Source organism: Balaenoptera physalus (genome assembly GCF_965194825.1).
Source record: "Balaenoptera physalus genome assembly, chromosome: 18".
NCBI lineage: Eukaryota > Metazoa > Chordata > Mammalia > Artiodactyla > Balaenopteridae > Balaenoptera > Balaenoptera physalus.
Window position 1 is genome coordinate 76,058,641 of NC_138899.1, and position 23,854 is coordinate 76,082,494.

The 23,854-nt window shown below is 43.5% G+C and overlaps 1 protein-coding gene across 5 annotated transcripts in view; it reads left to right on the forward strand.

Annotated features, from left to right (window-relative positions):
* The window catches only part of FLT1 (fms related receptor tyrosine kinase 1), a 172,078-nt gene that overhangs the window by 108,601 nt on the left and 39,623 nt on the right, over positions 1–23,854 (forward strand). For all 5 annotated transcript variants that reach the window (XM_082435510.1, XM_082435508.1, XM_082435509.1 and 2 more), the window contains 2 exons: positions 12,359–12,490; positions 22,793–22,899. In XM_082435510.1, the coding sequence (XP_082291636.1) occupies positions 12,359–12,490; positions 22,793–22,899 (239 nt within the window). The remainder of the gene's footprint in view (positions 1–12,358; positions 12,491–22,792; positions 22,900–23,854) is intronic.

Sequence of the window (23,854 nt, forward strand, 5' to 3'; positions counted from 1 at the left end):
CTTCTCTGGAAATATTTCAGAGAACAGAAGGCGATACTGACCTGAGATGTTTTTAGTAAAGCCCAAGAAACCATCATCGAAATTTCTAGAAGAGCAAGACATTTTCAGAATATTTTAAGATTAAAGCAGTAGGGTTGGAACCACAAAGAACTGAGGAAGAATTAATTCCATCTCGAATGGACTGAGGCTGGAAGAGGAGAGAATCACTCTCAATATTCCTTCCTGAGTGAGATCTTGGTCACTAGGACTATTTATCTAAGGATCTGAAAGGAGCATCTTTCCTGTCGTCACTGTGTCACGGACACCAAATATCTGTACCTGTAAGCGCATATTCAGATCAAGGTGACCTACTGTCCTAGTACCTGGGGGACAGAATTACACCGGAAGTGTAAAGTGGTTTTCATAGATCTGAGAATAATAAAATTCAGAAATGTCAATTAACCTTTTGCAAAACTTGAATAGTAATTGCCTTTTCTTTCTCGTGATGTGTACCCTTATGGTGCAAAATGGATTAAGAGACGTTGCAGGTAAGAAATGAGTATAAGCATCCCAGGTGCACACAGGGCAGCACAGGGGGAGCTCAGTGGGCTGCTCTGTTTATCACTCCCACTGAGGCAATGTGTTCATGTGATCGGCTCATCAGCCAATCATGTCATCCCTTCCTCTTCCATCTGTGTCTTTAAGGTAAGGGGTTCTAGGTACCCAGACCAAGAAGGGCCAAGCTTCACTAGTAGATACCCCAGTAGCTTTTCATCCAGAAGAACTCTTCTGCCAGAATCTCTCAAGGTTTAGTTGTATCTCCGAGGACAACATAAGCATGAAGGACACCCTGAACATAGCATAGAACCGAGGCTCAGCCCTTTTCTCAGGATAAACTTCCATTTAGAAGGTGAGGGGAAAAGGAGTGGAATTAAGGGGGGATTGGAGTTGGGGTAATAGCAGGGAAAACAGTTCATTGGTTGGCACTGCCAGAGTTCAGAGCTACTAGCCCAACCCAGACAAGAGGACCCCCCCACCCTAACCACAGCTCTAACCTGCTGAAAAACGGGAGAATTACTTCCTGCAATTACTTGCTAATGTTTGGCTGGTTTGGTGGGACTGACGCATGTAGGGCAGTGGAGCTGTAGGATTTACATCCAGAGAAGTAACCCGTGAGTAGAGGCCCGTTTTGTACCGGAAATCAATAGAAGTTATTTATGGAGACTCAATCCTGACACGCCCAAATCTCTCTCTTTATCGTCAAGTTCCACTGTATTTAGGTCTTACATGTACATACATAGCATCGTATCATGTCCTAATGCTTTGCCCAAAGAAAACTACTTGGATGCCTTTTCCAGCCTAATATCCTCATCCCCATTCAGCCCAGAAAAGCCTCCTGAAAGCTGTCGGCCACAGCAAGACCCAGCTGAGGGATCACACACAAACCGGCACAGACTCGTTCATATAAACAACAAGGTCCCCTGCCAGTTGTTTGCGTTTGGTTGGGTGCCTTTTTAGAAGCCCTCTTGAATGTTCAAACGAAAAATTTAGAACGTAAGAAATGGGAGAGAACTTGTAAATGTGGGCATCGCTTTAGAAAGAGCCTCTCCCTTTTTAAAAGAAATTGTGGTAAAATACACATAAATTTTACCATTTTACCCATTAAAAGTGCACAATTCAGTGACAGTAAGTATTTTCACAATGTTCTGCAACCATCACCACTATCTAGTTTCAGAACTTTCGCGTCACCTCAAACGGAAACCTCATACCCCCCCTTAAGGCTCTTCCCTTCTGACTGTGAATTAACCTCTTTTGACCTTTCCTGTGACCTCTTGTGACACATGGAACTGTACTTGGAGCATGGCCATGATCAGCAGCTTGTTCTGTCTGAAGAGCAGTCGATATTTGAGAGACCCGTAGCAGAGAAAAAGGAAGGGAGAGCAAGAAAACCAAAGAACAGAGAAATAAAGATGGATGGGGATGGGGGAGGGGGAGGGGGAGGGCAGACTCTCCCAGGAGTCTTCCCAGAGACCGGCAGGGGCTGTGCCCTGTGCAAAGTCACTAACTCCAAAACCAAGAGCCATGGTCTGGGCTCTTGGAGTGGAAGGGGGTCTCCATCCCCAATCCACAATTTCCTGCTTACACTGAAGCCTGGTTGACTAAAGAAAGAAAACTCAGACACGACCTGGATAAGTTTTCTCCTCCATCTCTTGGCAAAATAATCAGATGAGGTTTTTCTATCTCACAAGTTCAGCATTTGCATGGAAACCCCTCCTCCCCCCAAGGACAGACTTGAAACAGCTTAACCAGGATCTAAAGTGACACATAGCAGTGCAGCTGGGGTCACCACTCTGCCCAGTTCAATTAAGGAAAATATGCCAACAAATACATTCTCAGATAAGCTAATCTGTGAACTCAGCCCATCATTTGCATGACTAAATCGCTGCTGAAAAAGTTAAATCAAGTAAGTTCATTCCTCCTCCACCCACATTCAATCAAAACTTGATTTTTGCATAATCTGCTACTAAGATGTCTTAAACAATAAGATTGTATATTAGCTTAAGTAGCCATCTCATTCAACTCAGTCATAATTAAACTATCATCGAAAAATCAAATGTAGAAAACATACTGTAAATCATGCCCCACCAACAAGTGTGCGCGCGCGTGCACACACGCACGCGCACGCACACACACACACACACACTCTCTCTCTCTCTCTCTCTCTCTCTCTCTCTCTCCATAGGGGGCCAGTCTCCTGAAGGAATAGGTTTTGGTTTGTCCTTTTATTGCTTTAACCCACAACTGTAAATTGTTGTGAAGCATAGATCTGCTTTTCTTCAAAAATATTTTATCATTCTATACATAGTCAATATTATAAAGTTTTGCAAATATATAAGTATTTGGATCCACATAGCTTTTAACCTTTCATTCAGTGGCTCTTTGTTGATGGTAAAGAGGCCTACAACTTCATTATTAAAACTACTGTTATTTATTTTAATTAAATAAGTAATACATGAGTACATTTTAAAAGCTCACATAGTACCAAAATAGAATAAGCTATAAAAATTTCCCTTATGGGGAATTAACACATAACTGTTTCATGTGTATTTCATCAAAGATTTTTCCATTTTGTACCTACATATGTGTATATATGCAAATGTGGGGCACAGATATATGTGAGGCAGATGATAGATGGGGTTCATTCATTCATTCAACAGCTGTTCACTGAGAGCCAGCTCTGTGCCAGGAATATACTAGGTGCGGGAAACAAAACAGGGACCTTGAATTTCCATTCTAATGGAAAAGTACAGGTAATAAATTTAACAAACAAAACTATAAGCCTATAGCATACAATCAGATAGTAATAACTACTGCGATGAACAAAATAAGATAATGGATTACAGTAGGGCTATATGGGAAAGCCAGCATCTCTAAGATAAGTTTGAGTTGAGCTCATACTCCGTGTTTTGTTTTATGACTTGCTTTAATCACAATATATCCCGGAGATCTTTCTATGTCTGTACATACTGTCTGCCTCATTTTTTTAAGCAGCCATACACTATAACATAGTATGTGTTCCCATAATTTATTTAGCTATTCTCCTAACGATGGAAAAATACCTTCTTGACTCTAACCTCCTGTGCAGTGCCATATTATTTCCTGCCTTAAAATGGTCATAGAAACGCTACTTTACTATCCACAGAAAGGCCACTTTAGGTGAATGGCTGTATCCTGCAGTACAAATTCATCCAACCTCATGGAAGGGGCTATGGCCAATCTGAACATACCACAAGAATTTATTGGGGCGGGGATGAGTGCATGTGTGTATATTACGTGTGTGCAGACACGCACGTGTGTGTTTATAATTTATAGACATAAATAGTGAATAGCTAAGGTTTTATAGCTAATAACCGTACAGCTAGCACCACTTGACATGTTTTTTAAGTGCCCAAATCATCTTGAACTACTTCATTGGAACAATAGTAAAGTTCACAGTAAAAGGGCAAAAAAATGCTTTTCACTTTTAAGTGTTTAGAAATACATGTGTTTTTGGCATAGTTTCAAGGTGCTCACTTCAACCACAACCCCTTCAATTCACCTGGTTTACAATTTCTTAAGAGCTTTTAAAAAACTATTCTGTTATCATAACCCACTTTTGGAAGTTAAACTAGTGAAGCAATAGACATTATCTCAAATGAAAGAACCTTTGTTTATGGCTTTTCCCTTATTCAGTGGTTGCATGGAGAGGAATATTTTACAGCTTTTTTCATCACTGTCCTTAATCTCATTCTTTTCTAAGAGCTTCTCTTCTTTCTCTATCTTTTCAAGGCTATAGAGCAAACAGTGTCACCACAGATCACGTCGCCCATCAGATCCCCTTTAGACCATATGTTTTAAACATCTCACAACTCTCTTCCAACTTAGCACATTATTATAAGGCTGCTTTTCACTATGTCTCAGATTATTCCATACTTTACCAACTTTTCTTTTCTTACATCTGTAAAGGCTTTGCCACAAGGCTTGATCTTAGAGTGAAATTCTCAATAAAGAAGGAAGAAGCTGCATGGTGACCATTTGAAAACAGGACTCATTCATCTTTTTAGTGCTATTTGATGAGCCCATCATTCTTCATTTCCGAATTTTGTCAGCCTTTTAAATTTACTAAGCTTGGATTTCTCTTTCCCAGACATTGTTTTCCAACCTCCAAAGTTTGACTGGATATATACTATCTCCTTTGTGTTGTTTGCGGGAAATCAATCAGACATCCTATCGCTAGTTTTCTTGGGTCACCTTTAACCATCCTGAATCTATATTTTCGCTCTTCTGATCCTTAATTCAGATACAGCTCTCAGCTAATGAATTCCTTTAAGAACTGCCAATCTAAAGGTATGATTATTTACTGTGTACCTAGAACTGTCTACATCATCATCATAGCTACCATTTACTGAAAACTTATCATATGCCAGCTTCAAAGCATTTATCATTTAGTTGGTGAGCCAAGACTATCATAACAAAAATTACTGTTTTTTTTTTTTATAAGCGTAACACTCATTCCCTACCATGAGCCAGACATTTTGTTATAGTCTAAAGAAAAGGGAAATGAGTAAAATTTAGTCCTTACCTTTGAAAAACTTACACATAATAGGTACAAAGTCAATTCAACTAACACCCAAAGGGGAAAGACAAAATTCAGATAAAGTGACTCTTCAAAGAACCCAATGCAATATGGGGATATATGTATATGTATAGCTGATTCACTTTGTTATACAGCAGAAACTAACACACCATTGTAAAGCAATTATACTCCAATAAAGATGTTTAAAAAAAAAAAAGAACCCAATGCCATTTTGCATAATAACAAAAATTACAACGTTATCAAGGAACAAGTATAACTGAAGAACAATATATTTAAAGAGAAAACCCTAAAGCTATCAAATGACATAAAAGATGACCTAAGTAACGCAAAGATATTTGGCATTCTTAGATGGGAATATTTATTATCAAGTTGAACCATTTTTGAGCCATTTTATAGGTCAAAATATTGACAATTTCATGTTTCGACCTAAAAATAAATATGACAATTTCCCCCAAATTATTACATAAATTCAATGGAATTCCCATCAACATTCCAACAGTGCTTTTTACAGAATTGGACAAGCTAAACCTGAAATCCATATTGAAGTGTAAAGGTCCACGACAATTTTGAAAAAGGGATCATCTCATACCAAATATCAAGATGTGTTATCAAGCAATCATAACTTAAGTTAATCATGGATTAACTCCTGTGGGACAGATAAATAGGTCATTGTGAACAAATAGAGAGCCTAAAAACAGAACCACAAATATATGGAAACTTAGTATCTGACAGAGCTGGCACCACAACTCAGTGGGAAAAGAACAGATTATTCTGTAAGTGAAGCTGGCATAATTGGCTATTTATACAATAAAAGTTAAGATTCTTACCTCACTCAATAAACATACCTTTCTCCAAAAGAAAATCTAGATGTATTAAACACCTAAGTGAGAAAAGGCAAAATTCTTTAATCAGATTTTTGGGGGAAGAAAGTATATAAGGAGAATGAATGGTTTATGATATCAGAATAGGAAATATTTCTTTAACAAGTAACAAAAAGCACAAAGGATAACAGAAAGATTGATAAATTTGACTGCATTAAGATTCTAAAAGCTTTTGTATTAAAAATTCACCATAAACAAAGTTTCAAAGACGGTTCATAGAATGGGGAAGACTTGTAACATATTTAACCAACAAGGACTCAGGATCCAAAACATATAAAGAACCCTAAAATCATTGAGAACAAGACAAAGAGGCTAATAGGAAAACGTGCAAAGGACATGAACAGGCAATTCACAGGAAAAGAAGCCTGAATGGCCAACCAAAATGGAAAAAGATGTTCCACCTAACTAGTAATCAGGGATGTCATTTCACACCCAAAATTTTGCCATCAGTTAAAACACCTGATAACACCAAATACTGGTGAGTAATGGGAAAGGGGAGCGCTTACTCATTGCTGGTTAAAGTGTAAATTGGTATATTTTGGAGGACAATTTTGTAATACTTGGTAGAGTTGAAAATGGGTATATCCTATAACCCAGTACAAGGAGATATTGTATAACAAGGTACACATAGCTGTGTCAGATGTGCATTGTGGCCTTCTTTGTAACATCAAAAAAAAAGTGGAAACTACCTAACTACCCTATAGGAGAGAAGTGGATTTAAAAAAAAAAAATCTGTGGCTTTTTAATACAGTGGAATATTATATATCAGTGAAGTGAACTCCATTTACATGTATCAACAAGGATAAATATTAAAACACTGTTGAATAGAAAAAAATCCAAGTTAAAAAAGGATATGTACCATATGACACAATTTATTTGGAATTTTTAAACCCACAAAACAATATTATATATTCTATAGAGATACACATCTATCAATATGTAGACGAAGTACAAAAACATAAGAATGAGGTGCACCAACTTTAGGATAGTGGTAGCTTTGGAGAGAGGGAGGAGGAGGGGGAAAGTATCTATAAATTTTTGCAGCAACGTGGATGGACCTAGAGATTGTCATACTGAGTGAAGTAAGTCAGACAGAGAAAGACAAACGTCATATGATATCACTTATGAGGAATCTAAAAAAAATGGTACAAATGAACTTATTTACAAAACAGAAATAGAGTCACAGATGTAGAAAACAAACTTATGGTTACCAATGGGGAAAGGGGGGAGGGATAAATTGGGAGATTGGGATTGACATATACACACTAGTATGTGTAAAATAGATAACTAATAAGAACCTACTGTGTAGCACAGGGAACTCTACGCAATACTCTGTAATGACCTATATGGGAAAAGAATCTTAAAAAGAGTGGATATATGTATAACTGAATCATTTTGCTGTACAGCAGAAACTAACACAACATTGTAAATCAACTATACTCCAATAAAAATTTAAAAATTAAATTAAATTAACACTTCAAAAAAAAGAGAGGGGTCTAAAGCAAATATGGCAAAACGCTGACATCTGGCTATCTTAGTGGTGAGCCACATGGGTTATATTTTTTCTGCACTTCTAAAATCTTTGAAATTACAATGAAAAAATTCAAAACTAAAAAGAGAGCCCTCCTTAAAAGGTGAGCTCCACGGTAGACCAGAGCCTGTATCATAGTGAACAGGCTGTATCAAGGTAGCAACAGGTTAAGGCATTAAAGAAACTTAGGGGATGGACTTCCCTGATGGTGCAGTAGTTAAGACTTCACCTTCCAATGCAGGGGATGTGGGTTCGATCTCTGGTCGGGGAGTTAAGATCCCACGTGCCTCCCGGCCAAAAAAACCGAAACATAAAACAGAAGCAATGTTGTAACAAATTCAATAAAGACTTAAAAAAAAAAAAGAACTATAGTTGTCTCCCCTAGTTTAAGTATGGGCAGAAGATTTGATGAATGGGGAAAAATAATAAGGGGAGTAACTGGCCTATTTTTGTGAGAAGGGAAATAAGTAGCGAGAGTAGAGAATGAGAGAAGTGTGATGAGGTTTCTCAGGGGCCTGATGATGACGTATCCAGCTCTGTGCCTTTGTTGTTGTGCAGAGTGAGGCCAAGTCAGAAGGAAGAGTTGTGCTTGTTGATTTTGGACACTCTCTCCCCCCCTCTCTCCTCCACGTGATGGGAACTGGGCCAGATGATGTCAGGTCATCAGCGTCCCTGGCACCATCCTCTCACCTCTACAATTACACATCTGTCTCCTTGGGTGAAATCCAAGTCCTTGGGCTTTATTTGGTCATGCCGTTAGCCTTAATTTGGGATCTGAGTGATAGAAACTTGGTTGAGGCTCAGGTCAGCTGCAGTGGAGACCACTGTGGGTAGCCAGATCGCTGCTCTTCTAAACGTTCATTGCCCCGATCACCCACTCTCCAGCCACACTTTCGCTTTCTGGGATCGCCACTTATACCATATCTTGCACTTTTCAAAGCTTTCACTGAAATTACTTCTGTTGATCCTCATAGCAATACCATGAAATAGATAAAGCAGGGTTTTTTGGTTTGTTTGTTTGACAGATGGGGAAACCGCCCCAAAGGGATTAAATGATCTAGCCAAGGTTACAGGGCAGAGCTCTCATGTTTCTTCCAGAACCATCCTGGACTCATCTCTGTCTATTCCTGGATCCAGTAAAGCACCAATTTCTGTGGCTTGTTTCTACAAAGCGTCTGTTTCCATCTCTCCCCCCTCCACTTCCTTTCCCACCATCCACACTTGGAGCCTCTCATCACTCCTTGCCTGAATTACCACTGCTGAGCTGGACTTCCAGATACCACTTTTTCCTCAGTCCAGTCCATCCTGCATTCTCCTTCTAGACTAAACTTCCTTAAACATTGCTCTCATTAGGTCATTTCCCTCAAAAATCTTTGTGACCCTCTCTTCCCTTCTCCATTGAATGGAAACTCCTCAGCCAGGATTTCAAAGCTCTCCTTAATCTGAACTCACCTTTTCCAGTCAACTGCTCAAAACAGGTGCTTTGAAAATAAAAATGGCTAAGAAACACATGAAAGAATGTTCCGAAAAGATACAAATTAAGACAACCATCATTTTACTCTATCAAATCAACAAAGTTTTGTGTTTTCTATTCTGTAGTTGCTACTGTTCAGTCCTGGCAGGAAAGTGATAAAACAGTCTCTTATCCTCTGCTGGTAGAAGCTTTAACTGGAATTATCTTTTCGGAGGGCAGTTTGATTATACGAATCAAGAGCTTTTGACCTCATAGATCTGTTTCTGGAAATCTCTCCTAAGGAAATAATCTGAAATTCAGAAAAATCTTTATGCTTAAAGATGTCATTGCACTATTATTTATAGTTATGAGCAATTAGATATAACCTAATACCAATCATTAGGGTACATGCATATGATGAATGATTCTATTCAAAGCATGTAAGAACATGGGGAATAACTTATGCTATGATACCGGGGTGGGGGGGGGTCAGTGTTTAAGTTTGTATAAGCATTAGGAGAAATCTTACCAACATTTTACTACTGGACTTGTTTCCTCCCTCCCAGCACACTATTTCACACCTTCTTCTCTCGCTTCAAACCTCCAAAATTACTTCCTCCTCAATTTCAACAGCTGAGTAGCTCTTGTTTATTGAGAAAATGTATCACCAAATTGTCCAATCTATGTCCCTTTACGCGCTGCCATTCTTCCTGTTAAAATGAATGAACTATCCCGACCTCTATCCGAGGCCAGTTCAGCCACTGAGTTCCATCCCCTCTCACTTCTTTAGGAATCCACTCCTGGTACTGTTCCCTCTGTTCGTTCTCGCTCTCTCTCTCTCTCCCCCTCCCTCTCAGATTATTCCTATCAGCACATAAACATGCTGTAAAGTTTCACATTTCAAAAACGAATTCATTCCTTGACCTCGTGCTGGTCTCCAGCTACCCTCCTGAAAGTAACCTCCTAACCATCTCTCCTCCATCACCTCCTGTCTCTAAGTGACAGTCATCACGCTTCTGTTCCCAGATGTCACTGAAACGGCTCATTGCCAAACCCAGTGGTTTGTGATCTCCCTTCTTCGTAGTCTCTCAGCTGCACCGAACGTAGCTCATCACTCTTCTCCATCGTGAGCTCTTTCCTTGGTTCTAGGAATTACGCTCTCCTGGTTTTCTTGCAGCTTCCCAGGCTACTCCTTCTCAATCCCTGCTGCTTCCTCTTTCTCTAATTTCCTGGGGTTCAGCCTTCAGGCCAGCTGTCGTCTCTCTCTGGACTCACTTCCCATGAGCTTTGTTTCCATTCCCCCGGCTTTCCATGCCTCCCGAATGTTGAGTCCGTGCAGCCGGCTCTTACACCGACCTCCTCCCTGGGCCCCCAATGAAACCTCATGAAACAGAGCAGAACTCTTGATTTTTCTCCCTCAAACCTGCTCCCCCCTACCCAGGAAAGGTACCACTACCCTCCCAGCTGTTCAAACTATCAACCCTGAAGTCAGACTTTTATTACTCTTTTTCATGTACCACATGCTAACCCATAAGCAAGCCTTCAGAAGATCCCCAGCGCCACCAATCCCTACCACTTCCAAACACACACAGTCACCCCAGGACAAAGCCACCGTATCTTTCCCTAAACAAGCTCCTTCCTGCCCCACGGGCTTTATATTTGTTACTCCCTGTGCCTAGAATGCCCTTTTCCAGGTCTTCACCTGCTCACCCCTGCTCCCGGGTTCCTGCTCAAAACGTCACCTGCCCAGAGTCTTCTCAAAACATCCCATCTAGTAGCTTCTTCACCCTCCTTAACTCGTGACCTCCTTCACCTGGTCTGTTTCCTTCACAAACGTTATGGCTACTTGAAATGACATTCTTTATTGGTACTTCTGCCAAACTGTAATTTAAGCCCTTTGCAGGCAAGGACTCCTTTGCCTTGCTTATTACTGTATCACCAGCATCTAGACTAGTGTCTAGTACACAGTGGACCTCAAAAATAGTCATTATGTCAATGAACAAACTGTGTAAAAAAGGCCACTTTAAAAAGACTAAAGGAAAACTGACCGGGGGTGAGATTGTAGGTTTGTTTGTATTTTCACATTTTCTTTATGCTTTCCAGTATTTCTCAAGTTTTCTATATCAAATATAGTTTTTATAATCAGGAGAATACAAACTATTTCAACTAACAAAATACAGCCTCTGGTCTGGTCGGGTTCAATTTATTCCGGAACAAGCACTTGGTGCGTGTTCATTTCAGGGTCATGCCTTTTCTCAATGGCCCCCCTTCTCCCATCACCTCTGATAATCTGACCTCAACTCAAGGCCCATATACTCCATGACGCCTTCCCTGAGTTTCCTATTCTTATTGAGCTCCTCCCTATCCACACTTTACATGTGATTGGGTCCGCTGTGCTACATGTGTTTATTCTCACTCATCAAACATTTTCTGTTTGCTGGGGGTGTGGGTGTGGGTGTGGGTGTGGGGGTGTGTGTGTGTGTGTCGGGGAGAGGGAGAGAGAGGGAGAGAGAGACAGAGAGAGAGAGAGAGAGAGAATGTATGCATGTTGTGTTTGGTATGAGTTGATTTTCCCTCCTCGACAGACACGGTGTCTTAGCCTGCCCCTCCCTACCACCCCCCCCAAGCCTCTGCCACAGACTAAAGCAGAGTCAGTACTCAAATACATGGGGACAGTACTTGCTATGGAAGCGTCTGGGTCTGGAAGCTGGATGCTCCTTCCCTCACACCGGCTCCACAGTAATACTTAAACCTGCGTTTACTGAGCACCTACTATGTGCTGGGCACTTGCTATTCATTTTCCCGTTGATTGAGTAGGAACTGCTTTCACTGTCATCTTAAGACTGAGGAAACTGGAACAGAAAGGTGAAGTAACTGGCCTAAAGTGACACAGCTGTGCTGGTGAGGCCTCGATTAAAGCCCAGCCCAAGCTCTTTACCACTGTGACCAACGAAATGGGATTGGCTTTGACCCCTGAGCCACGAATGTGCTTTCCATCAAACTGCACGCTCTCGGTTGAGTCCCTTAACCTCCCCAGACCTCAGTGTCCGCGTCTGAAAGATGGAGACGATAAGCCCTTACAGGGTGGTTGTCGAGATAGGAACGGGGTGTCGGTCGTGCCTGGCACACGGCGGGCACTGAGGAAATGGTAGTTATTATTATTATTATTATTAGATACGCTACCTCCTTGATATGTGCTCTTTCAAGTTGGGGGCGGTAGCCCCATCTCATTTCTTTCTGGCCTGGGTGGCCCAGGCGAACCAGAGCTTGGATCTCCTCGTCTGAGGGCATAATGATAGGAAGAGGGTTGTGTTACAGAAGTGGCTGTTTTGGTTTGTCATCCAGCCTCGCTAATCTAAACATCTCTCACTCCCCAGGAATTATTTTAGGACCAGGAAGCAGCACGCTGTTTATTGAAAGAGTCACGGAAGAGGATGAAGGTGTCTATCACTGCAAAGCCACCAACCAGAAGGGGTCCGCGGAGAGTTCGGCATACCTCACCGTGCAAGGTAAACAACTGCTCCAGAAAGCACGAGAAGCTGCTCAGACACCTATTTCCCTGTTTGTTGAACTTTCCACCTCCCAGTGTCCCGCTGCCCCTCCAGTCTGTTCCTTTCCCTGACCTCCTTTTCCCCTCCCCGTCCCGCTGGGAAGGCCTGGCTGGTCCCCCCTCCTGGCGAGGCTGAAGGTAAGGACCCAGGCCACCGTCGGAACACAGTCTCCGTGGGGGACAGTAGTTCCCGGAAGACAGGAGAGCCAGCTGCTGCCAGAGCCATGACACTGACCCACAGAGAATGACCAGAGTGGCCACACCCGTGAGAAAGAAATCCAAGAAGGCAGAAGACGGGTGTAGAGAGAAAAAAACCCACACACTGGAAATTATCCATTCTTTTTCCAGTTCCCACCAGTTACACATATGCTGGCTCTTCCCACCGTTTTCGTAAACTGGTTTTTAACACGAAGTAGGCTGCAAAATACTATCGGAGAGAAGCAACACATAATAAACAGACCACATGGAAGAAAAATATTCCAAGGGCTTCCTCAGACAGTTTCATTGAGCAGCAAAACCTAAAGAGGCCTCATCTGACCGTGGACTCTGGCCACGTGGCTTCCATTTAGAACAGAGATTAGACCTCAATTTCAATTCTCCAAAGCCAAAAATCACCCCAGAAAACATAACATTTATAGCACCATAAAGTCTTCCAATTGGCGCCTCTTAGATGTATACACATCTATGGCTCGCTGAGGTTTTACATGAAGAGATGGAATTTCTTCAGTAGCCTATTTGCAAATGCTCCCCGGTAGACTTCAGAATATGTAAGAATTTCTGAAGGAAATCTCGCAGTGGTTCCTGGTTACCATTACCCTCACCCCAGCGCACTGGGTCCCCCACATGCTTCGCCTCCAGCCTCAGCCCTCATCCCCCTCACACGCCCCAGGCCCCCCACCTGGACTAAATCGGAGCACACCGCACTCCCCCTGGTCCTCTGCCCTTTACACGTCGTTTTCCTTTTGTCTGAACAGCCTTCCTTCCCAACTTGTTCTCCCCCAGACAATCCTACTCCCACCTTTTATTTTTTTATCTTTTTTTTTTTTTACTGAAGTACAGTTAATTTACATTGTGTTAGTTTTAAGTGTACAGCAAAGTGATTCAGTTATACATTATACATATTCTTTTCCATTATAGGTTATTACAAGATATTGAGTATAGTTCCCTGTGCTATACAGTGGGTCCTTGTTGTTTACCTGTTTTATATATAGTAATCCTACTCATCTTTTAAAATTCACTTTCGCTCTTGGGTCACTTTCTCTACACCTCATCCCTCGTGTCTCACCGCCATCCCCCCTGAACCCCGCGCTCCCACAGCACTTGGCATGGACCTTTAATACAATGCTCATCATTGCGCATTGTTCACTTTTCTGGTCCAGAGCACTCGAGAAATGTTCATTGGATTAATCTCTTTAGAAAACCACCAGTGAATGTCTGAAAAAAGAAACACATCACTATACTGTTGAGGGCAGTAGAGAGAAGCCAAATTAAATTAGGTCGACCACTTATATATTTGCCCAGGACTATGCAGGACGTGGATGTGCAAGTCACGACCCCTAACCTCTCTGTGCTTTGAAAACCTAGTTGGAAGGCGATTAAGGGGAGCATGAAACCATTAGAACCAGACCAATAAACATTTTGAGCTCCTCCTGTGGGTAACACAGAAACCCTAGTTTGTATAAAACAGACTACACAGTGCGGCTGATAAGGGCTAAAGGACTTCCTAGAGGCCAAAAATGATATGGCGAGTGACTTGACCTCTGAAGGAGGCCTTGCAGGATGTCGGACTGGCCAAGTGGATGGGGCAGGAAAGAAGACAGCGAGTTATGTGGCAGCTCTGGACCTCCCACACTGATATCTCCCTTGGCAATGACAGAGGCTAAACAATTCTAACCATTTCCTACTGGCTAGTCCATTGAATTTTCTGAGGAATTGGTACTTTTGTTTTTAAATTTATCTTACTGAAGTATAGTTGATTTACGATGTTGTGTTGATCCTACCGTATAGCAAAGTGATTCAGTTATACATATACATTCTTTTTCATATTCTTGTCCATTTTGCTTTATCACAGGCTACTGAATATAGTTCCCTGTGCCAAACAGTAGGACCTTGTTGATTATCATTCTCTATATAATAGTTTGCATCTGCTAATCCCAAACGCCCAATCCATCCCTCCCCGTCCCCGAGGAATTGGTACTTTTGATTCATGACCTCTTTTTCCTCACGGGGCATTAATCTTCAATATCACTTAGAGAAATGGTCTAATCTGCAAGGTAGCTGCAGACACTATATATATGAGTCCTTCTTTTCACCCATTATTGCCCCCAACAGCCCTGTTTTGAGTTCTTGTGTCTGCTTTTTATAGTTTTTCTGCCTTCTCCTTTGCTCTCTTTTGTAACTTTTTCTCTACTCTCAGAGTGATGGCTGTATCCAGCCTCTCTGCTGAAAAACTGTGGTTAGCTGAGAAATTACCTGATCAGCCATCATCAAACCACACATGAAATATCTGTACCTATTTCTAAGAGAAGCATAAACAAACGAAGCCATATCCTAATACGGTAATGATAAAACAGTGCAAGGAAATGAGGATGTTTAGTCTAAAAATGAGTCCACTTGGGGAGGACAGGATTGTTTTCTTCAAATATTTAAAGGGCTTTCAGACAGAGGAGATGTTGGCCTCATTCTCTGACTCACCAGAAAAGATAACCAGAACCAAGGAAGGGAGATGGTGGTAAAGTTTCAAAGAGGCAGGTTTCAGCTCCACATAAAGATATAATTTTGAATAGGAAGAATTTCTGAAAGTTGATAGTATGTGCATCTTGTGAATGAGACGCAGTATCTTGAACAGAAGTACTCTGGGCTCATTGAATAAAAATTTCATCCTTGGATGCTGTTCAGAACGGTTAAAGGCAGTACCTGCCTAGTGATCTCATCACTGAAATTAGATTCTTGCTTCTGGAGTCTAAATCATTTATTCTTCTCACTCTGGCGGCTGTGAATTAGGTGAATCAAGCTTTAGACTTGGGCTTCCCTGGTGGTGCAGTGGTTAAGGATCTGCCTGCCAATGCAGGGGACACGGGTTCGAGCCCTGGTCCGGGAAGATCCCACATGCCGCGGAGCAACTAAGCCCGTGCGCCACAACTACTGAGCCTGCGCTCTAGAGCCCGTGCTCCACAACTACTGAAGCCTGCGCGCCTAGAGCCCGTGCTCCACAACGAAGAGTAGCCCCCGCTCACCACAACTAGAGAGAGCCCGCGCGCAGCAACGAAGACCCTTCACAGCCAAAAATAAACAAATAACTTTATAGAAAAAAATTAAAAAGCTTTAGACTTGATTTCCTAATATATGCAGTACAGACCCTTCGCACTGACCTATCTTGTCAGGTTGAGTTTAGGAAGTGAAACCAGGGAAATAAGTTGTGTCTGTGGCTATGTTTAACATATTTAAAGAGGTTCACAAATTAGCCAGGAAGGAAACTGTCTGCTCTTTTTGTTTCCTTTGAAAAAGGATTCTTATGCTCATAGATAAAACAATGTGTTATTTTTGTATCTGAAAAGGATGAGCGGACTGGGGAATCAAAGTGGCTTCTTTAAATAATCCCAGGTCTTGTTTGGTTTGGACCGCTCGGGAGCGCACGTGGAGTGCTCAGAGGGGAAGTTCTAATGTTAAAAACAACAGCAACAAAACTAACTAACCAAAATAATTTCCGAAATTAACACAGCACACCACAGCCCGTGGAACTCAACGGGACTGTTACAGTGCAACGGTGGCACATTTTCATCCAAGGATTTAAAATAAACTACACTTTATCATTATCAGTAATAATCACTATATGTGTGTGTGTGTGTGTATATATATATATACATTCTTCTAACAGATTTAGGCTTTGCTATTGAAATAATAGCAAAGCATTTATAATCACACAGGAGAAAACAACTTGAAGAATAGTTACCATTTTTAACATTTTTCTGAGGAAGACTGATGGATGCAAAAATCATGGAAAGCACAGGACTGCCTCAGGGCAGTCTGAATACTTCAAATGGCACCACAGGTGTGATTTGTAAATTTTGTGCCGCAATAATCGCACATTAACACGTTTCAGGAAAGGACTCACATGGCAGGAAGGATACACTACGTTCTTTAACATCTTTAACAAAGTCCCAAGAGTAAAGAGTAAGAAGAGCTCAAAAGGGACTTGTCTTGGGTATCCAGCCTTTTTTCATCACCCTTGGCCAGCGCTGAGTTTGCATCTCTCCTTTCTGAGCCTCCTCTGATCTCTAACTGCCCCTACCTTAGCTCCTCTCTTCCTAAAGCCTGCCTGCCCCCAGTTCTCTCCCCCTGGCTCTCCTGGCACTAGGGAGGAGGTGATAAACTAATTGACACGAAGATGTTGGTGACTGATGTCACTCCTCTCATGGGTGTTGGCAGTTCAGAAGGGTTTCCCCAGGAGAGAACAGAGAGAGACCGACAGCTGAGCAGGCAGCTCACTAATTTCACATGGGAGGGCTGGGGGCGGGATGTGTGTGCCTTTGTAATTAAACCCAAACAATGACATAAAGTTGGCCTTGATCAAGAATGCAAAAAATGGTGATGGAATTCGATTACAACATCTTATGCCTGTTGACCGTGTGGTCCACCGTTTTAAGCAAATAACATGCATTAGCCTCCTTCAATCCAATGAAGGGTTTTTTTCCTACTTACAAGTGAGAATCTGAGGCCCCGAGAGGGTTAGGACCCTGTCCAGGGTTACAAAGCTCGGAAGAGGCAGTGCTGAGAGAACTGGATCCCTGTTTAACCAATCTGCTCTCCTCTCAGCCTGGTGGGGAAGAGGCCCCACTCTGAAGCCAGGTGCGTCCCTGCTCGTGAGCCGTGCAACCTTGGACAAATGACTTCCCTCCTGGAGCCTCAGTTTGCTCATCTGCAAAATGGGTGCGAATAATGGCATACCAACCTTACAGGGTTGTTGCAAGGATTAACACATTTAACACCATATCTGGCATATGATAAAAACTTCTTCAATATTAGCTAACACTATTGTTTGTTAATATGATAAACCAAATTCCACTTCAACAAAACTTTCTGTATTATAGTTTTTCTAGATTTAGCCAGTAAGTCACACAAATGGTGTTCCGGATCACAAAATTCCTATTTGACCTAAGGATTTAACTTCCTGTGATAAAAATGTATTACAGAACTGATAGGATAGCAATTTGAAGTATCTTTACTTAAAATTACTCTTGAAATGTACTTCAGATTTTTTTTTTAATTAATTAATTTATTTATGGCTGTGTTGGGTCTTCGCCTCTGCGCGAGGGCTTTCTCTAGTTGCGGCAAATGGGGGCCACTCTTCATCGCCGTGCACGGGCCTCTCATTATTGCGGCCTCTCTTGTTGCGGAGCACAGGCTCCAGACGCGCAGGCTCAGTAATTGTGGCTCACGGGCCTAGCCGCTCCGCAGCATGTGGGATCCCGCCAGACCAGGGCTTGAACCCGTGTCCCCTGCATTGGCAGGCAGACTCTCAACCACTGCGCCACCAGGGAAGCCCTGTACTTCAGATTTAATCCGAATAGAGTATGCCTACAATCACTGTCCTTAAGAAGGATTCCAAGTTGATGGCTGTACACGAATCTAGGTAGATTCCTATAAAGCTTCATAAATAGTATGAAGGCCAATTTTAATGTCCAATAAACCTTAGAGACTTACATAATAAGGTTAACTGGATTACCGGTTACTGGATTTTAAATCAAAGGAGGTAGCATTGCTTGACTGGCTCACATGGGAGGCCAGGTCTAGGTGTACTGATTAGTTTTCTTTTCATCCATATATATTTATTGAGACTTTCACTAGGCCAGTGCTCAAGATGCAAAATGAACAAGAAACACACCCTCCTCTCTCTGTGTCCTAATAGCTTCATGGGTAGTAAACCCACATAAACAGTTACCTCAAATTAAAACAATGCCAGAACCAGAGAATAACTCCTAAGCCAGGCTGCAGTGTCAGGCCAATTTCTCAGGGAAAGTAACGCAGTTGTTTGTAGAAAATGATCAGTCCTTGGGTCAAAGTCTGATTCGTTGTAGAAGGAAAAGACAAATTGTGTTATATGAAATATGTTTGGATGAAGAAAACGATCTTGCACTTGAAGTCCAGGAAGTAATAAGAAGGGAAAAAAAGGAAAAGGCGGGCGCTGGGGGGAGGCCTTCAAAGTAACAGCTCACGCTGGCTTTATCCATCTCCCCTGTAAGGTGCGGTGCTCTTGTCACTTCCACATTTTAGGGATGAGGAAGCTGGGGACAGAGTCCTTGGCCTCAGACATAGCTGCTTGTAGGGTCACATAAAGATTTCCTTTTCTGCAGTTAAGGAAGGCCCTGGGGCCAGGGACCCTGGTCTTCTGCTTGGGGAGTTTCCCCAACTTCTTGGGAGGCACCACCCAGTTAAACTGCACGAGCTGAGCTGCCTGATTGTGCTGCCTGTTGACTCAAGTAGTCTGGTACCACTCAGAGCCACATGTCAGGGCTGGTGTGATGCTGCCACATCCCCATGCAGACAGAGCTGCCATCACTAGCAGAAAGGCCCAGGGCAGGACGGCAAGACACCGCCCAGCTGTCCAGACTCTAGACAAGGCATACCATCTTCAGAAACCAGCCCTTCCTCTGTCTGGCACCTGCCCTTCCTATCCCAGCAGGGATGGGATGAAGCCTGGGAGGGTAACTGACATGGAATGTTCTGGACAGCCAGGTCAGCAACCTGAAATAAGAGGTACAAATACCTGACCTTTTCGAAACAGCCACCTCCTTGTCATTATTCCGTATAAAGATACCCTTGTACCATGTCCTGGTGCTGGTCTCTCACACACATCAGACGGGAGGGACGTCCCTGAGATCCAGTGCTAACTCCTGTTATTGTCAAATCCCACCCACGTTCCACTGGCCTCCTTCGCCTGCCGTCTGCAGCTGGGCTCTTTCATGCACCGAGTTCATCAGCTGACACCAGCGAGGTGAAGCTGGGTGCAGTCCAGCCAGCGTGTGGATGTCTGACCTCTGAAAACACGTCCAAGAGCTGGATAGGAAGAATTGCTGCTGCCTTAAATCAATCTATAGCAGACTATCCTAATAGTTACTTTCCAAATAAAGATGGAGATCAAGTTATCAGACAAGATAGAGGTAGAGCCTAGATACTACATCTTACAAAATGAGTTTAGTTCTCAGTCAACAGTAATAGAACACGAAATAGACCTTTCCCTTCTAATTAACGTTCATCTTGAAGATGTTTTTGATGAGATGATTCCTTAAATGCCTAAGTGCACACAAACACATTTGCTCCCACTGCAAGGAATTCTGCCTGAGTAAGGACCGTGGAATTACTTCGGGGGGTCAACTTCCTGCCCCGGGGAATGCAGTGGGAAAGTTCCCACAACGAGAGGGGGCCTCTCCCAGGGCATTCCGTGCAGGAGGCCTCTGCAGAGACTTTATGCAGACAGGGCCGTGTCTTAAGATGCTCTCAGCATCTCCAGGAGCCAAAGGCCCCTGTGCCCTGAGCAGGTCCCAATCAGTTTCTCGGTTCCACAAAATGTATTTGCAGCATAAGCAAAGAAGTGTGTGTATGTGTGAATACAGCAAGGCAACATTAAACCTCTTACTGCAGGGGAGGAAATCCAAACTCACAAACTTGCGTTTACAGTTTTCCCATCAAGACGACACACTGAAAGAAAAGGTGGTCATACTTTGAAACTTCTCAGTCTCAGGAGATTCAGGGGAAAAGTGACCACAAGATGCCAAAGCAGCAAATGAATCCAAATTCATTCACTCACTCAGCCAACACTTTCAGGATGCCTTCCTGCTACATGCCAGGCACTCTTCTCCACACCAGAGATGCAGCAGTGAACGAGAGGACCTACGTTCTACTGCTTCACGCAGCGCTTTGAATACACCCGTCAGTTCATACCTGAACACCAGACTGTGAGCTCCATTCCATGCCCTTTCACACTTACCACCGTACACCAGCACCCAGAACAGAGCCTGGGACACGCGTGATGTTCCGTATGTTTATCAGATGAATATACGTGAAAGGGAATTTGGCCCGGAACCCTTTGAACGCTTCGTGAAACTCTCTGGAGACAAAGCAAAGTATGATTTATCCACTTATTCACCCAGTTCGGTGAGTGGGGATAGAAAGATGAATAAGGTGTGACCTCAGCCCTGGGAAGCCTACATCCTGGTAGAGAAATGGCAAAGGCCAAATCACAGAGGTGCAGAAGGGCTGGTCTATTTACAAAACTACAAGTATTTTGATGTAGAGCACGTGGGAGGGCAGCAGGAGATGAGGCTGAAGAAACAGGCAAGGTTGGGCAGAAAGGACCTAAGGGCTTGGGCTTCTGTCCTGACAGGGCTGAGGGTGGGCAGCAGTGATGGAATTTCAGGAGTCCCAGGATGGAATCCATGATTTGGCAAGATCACACGGGCTGGAGCGGAGGAGAGACTGGGGACTCAAGGCTGGTTAGGAAGCTGATGCGGTCACTCAGGGGGACTTAGGGGGCCTTGACTTAGGTGGTGATCACACGGTAGGACAGGGGGTGACAATTTCATGGGCCGTGGAAGCAGAATAAGCAGGACTTGGGAATGGGCTGAAAAGAGAGAAAAAGCCAGATTCCCCTCTAGCCGTGGTGAGGACAATGGCCTCAGGAAGTGTAGGTACGCGGAGAAGAGAGAAGACGGAAGTGGCTCGGGTTTTAGCTTGTGTATTTGCTACTGTTGAGGGCAGAGAACCTTCACTGGCTCCAGCTGCCCGCAGCACTGAGTTGAAACCACAGGGATACGCACAATTCTCTATGGTCTGGTCCCGTCCCGCATCTCGCACTATACTCCGCCAGTGCCCTACTGTTGCCCGATTCTGGGCCTTCACACATACCCTTCCCTCTGCCTGTAATGCCCTCCCCTGCCTTCATCCCTGTAGGTCAAAATCCATTTCAAATGTCACCTCTCCCAAAAGGCGTTAGTGTCCCCTCATCTGCAAACTCTTTGTCCCTAGTTTCCTTGTATTTGCCTTAAGCCTCCTGGTTAGGTTGTGAGTGAGCTCCTGGAGAGTGACAGCAGCTTTCCCTCATTCACCTTCCCATCTCCTTGCCTGGGGCAGGACTCAACACGTCTTCCGTTGAGTTAAAACAGAGAGCCCACCAGATGAAACTGTCATCCATGAAATGGGGATATTCTTGCCCCTGCTTCATCGGGCACGTGTGAGGACTTCGCACGTAAGAAGTGCTCAATAAAAAGTATCATCACCCATGTCACCATTCTTTTTTTTTTTTTTTCTTTTCTTTTGGCCGGGCGGCGCGGCACGCAGGATCTTAGTTCCCCGACCAAGGATTGAATCCCCGCCCCATGCAGTAGAAGCATGGAGTCCTAACCACTGGACTGCCAGGGAAGTCCCAACCACTGGACTGCCAGGGAAGTCCCTCACCGTTTCTAAAAGGAAGAAGTTTCACTTGATCTTGGCCTAACTTAATACTAAGAACTCTGCCTCCTTTTAATGAAGTTCAAGGAAAGAAGCATCACTTTAGAGTTCCTGGGAAAGTGTCCACTGGAATCAAGAAGCAGGGAACCACTGTTCTGGCCCACTGGAGCATTCCTTTACAAATCCCAAAGACTGTCCTCTCTGGAAGCTTCTCTTGGATACTTTGGGTCTTTTCTTTTTGGTCATGGAAAAACAGTGCTCGGCTTTTGATCTGTGTGATTCTGGGAAATAAGGTGATTGGGAAGAACTGGCTCTAGCTGGTACCTCTGCTCAGCTCGGCCCTGCAGGCTGCCTGGAGAATTGTGACAGTCCTGGGGTTTTAGTTTTATTTTTAAAACCCACTTTGAAGAATTTTGTGAGTCCCCAGGGACACTTCTTATGTCTTTTTCTTTTTCTTTAGAATTTCCTCTAAAACCCATTAGGGAGATCTCACGTAGTCCAGATTTAGCGCTGTAATGAGGTTTTGTTCCTGCCCATTGTTAATTTCTCCTCTATTTCTGGGATGGTTTGCAAACTCAACAGCAAAATTTCTGGAAAGTCTTTTCATTTCCATGTCAGTTTATGATGATAATAGCATGGACCCTGCCTGATCGAGAAGGTAAGAGGCTCTGTCCTGGAAGCCGATTCCTGCGCCAGTCAGCCGACTGCATTCTGTGATGAAGCATTCCAGGTCACCGACCTTCTTCTGTCAAATCACAGACCCGGAGTTTGCGAGTTGCTGTTTAGCGCCCTCTTGGTGTTTTTATCTCCCCAGGAACCTCAGACAAGTCTAATCTGGAGCTGATCACTCTGACGTGTACCTGTGTGGCTGCAACCCTCTTCTGGCTCCTGTTAACTCTCTTTATCCGAAAACTGAAAAGGGTAAGAACATTTCAGACGAACTTCTATGCTCCCTTTTGCATAATCTTCCCAAATGCCTAGCAGCGCCGCTGGTGTAGTGACATCATGCAAGGTTCCCCCCAAGATGCCTGCCTGATGTCCAGAGCAGGCACTGAACAGATGGCAGACCCTCTTCCTCCCCTCCTGTTCCTCCCTCTGACCTGGTGAACATGGCAAATGAATCATTAAAACGTCCCGTGGGACTTCCCTGTGGTCCAGCGGTTAAGACTCTGCACTTCCACTGTAGGGGGCGCGGGTTCGATCCCTGGTCAAGGAACTAAGATCCTGCATGCCGCACGGCCAAAAAAAAAAAAAGTATCTCAACCCTAATGTGGGGTGTTCAGAACAAAAGCTAGAGCAATGAACAGATGACTATTTCCCAGACACAGAAGGGACATTTTTGATATAAAATAAAGTCTTTCAATTAAATTCAACGTGAGACCTGGGAAGCGTTCATGTTCTTAACCTCACTCTCTGCTAAGAACCAAAAGGGAAAAAGCAAAATAAAGGCCCACCTCTGTCTTATCTCTGCTGTTCCATACTCTTTGAGCCCCATGATAAAATTAAGTTCTTTAGAGTGTGAGGCTCAGGTTGGAATTCAGGACATCAGATTCCTATCATTAGGCCTGTAGCACAGTTTGCTTCTCTGAAATTTAGTGGGGGAAAGAGCCAACCCTTACTCACTCATTCATTCATGGCGCAAATATTTCCCGTGTGCCTGCTCGGGGCAGAGTGCCAGACCCTGTGTAGGGACCTCTGATAACAGTTCAGAGCAAATGCTACAAAGCCGACTAAACAACACATAAGGGGGCGGAAGTCTGCAGTCAGAGAGACAGCACACGTCTGGGGCTGGAGCAGGCAGAGGGGACCCAGTGAAGAGGAGAGACTGACCCGGGGAAGAGGTGGGGATGAGAGACAAGGGGGCGCAGGAAAGGAG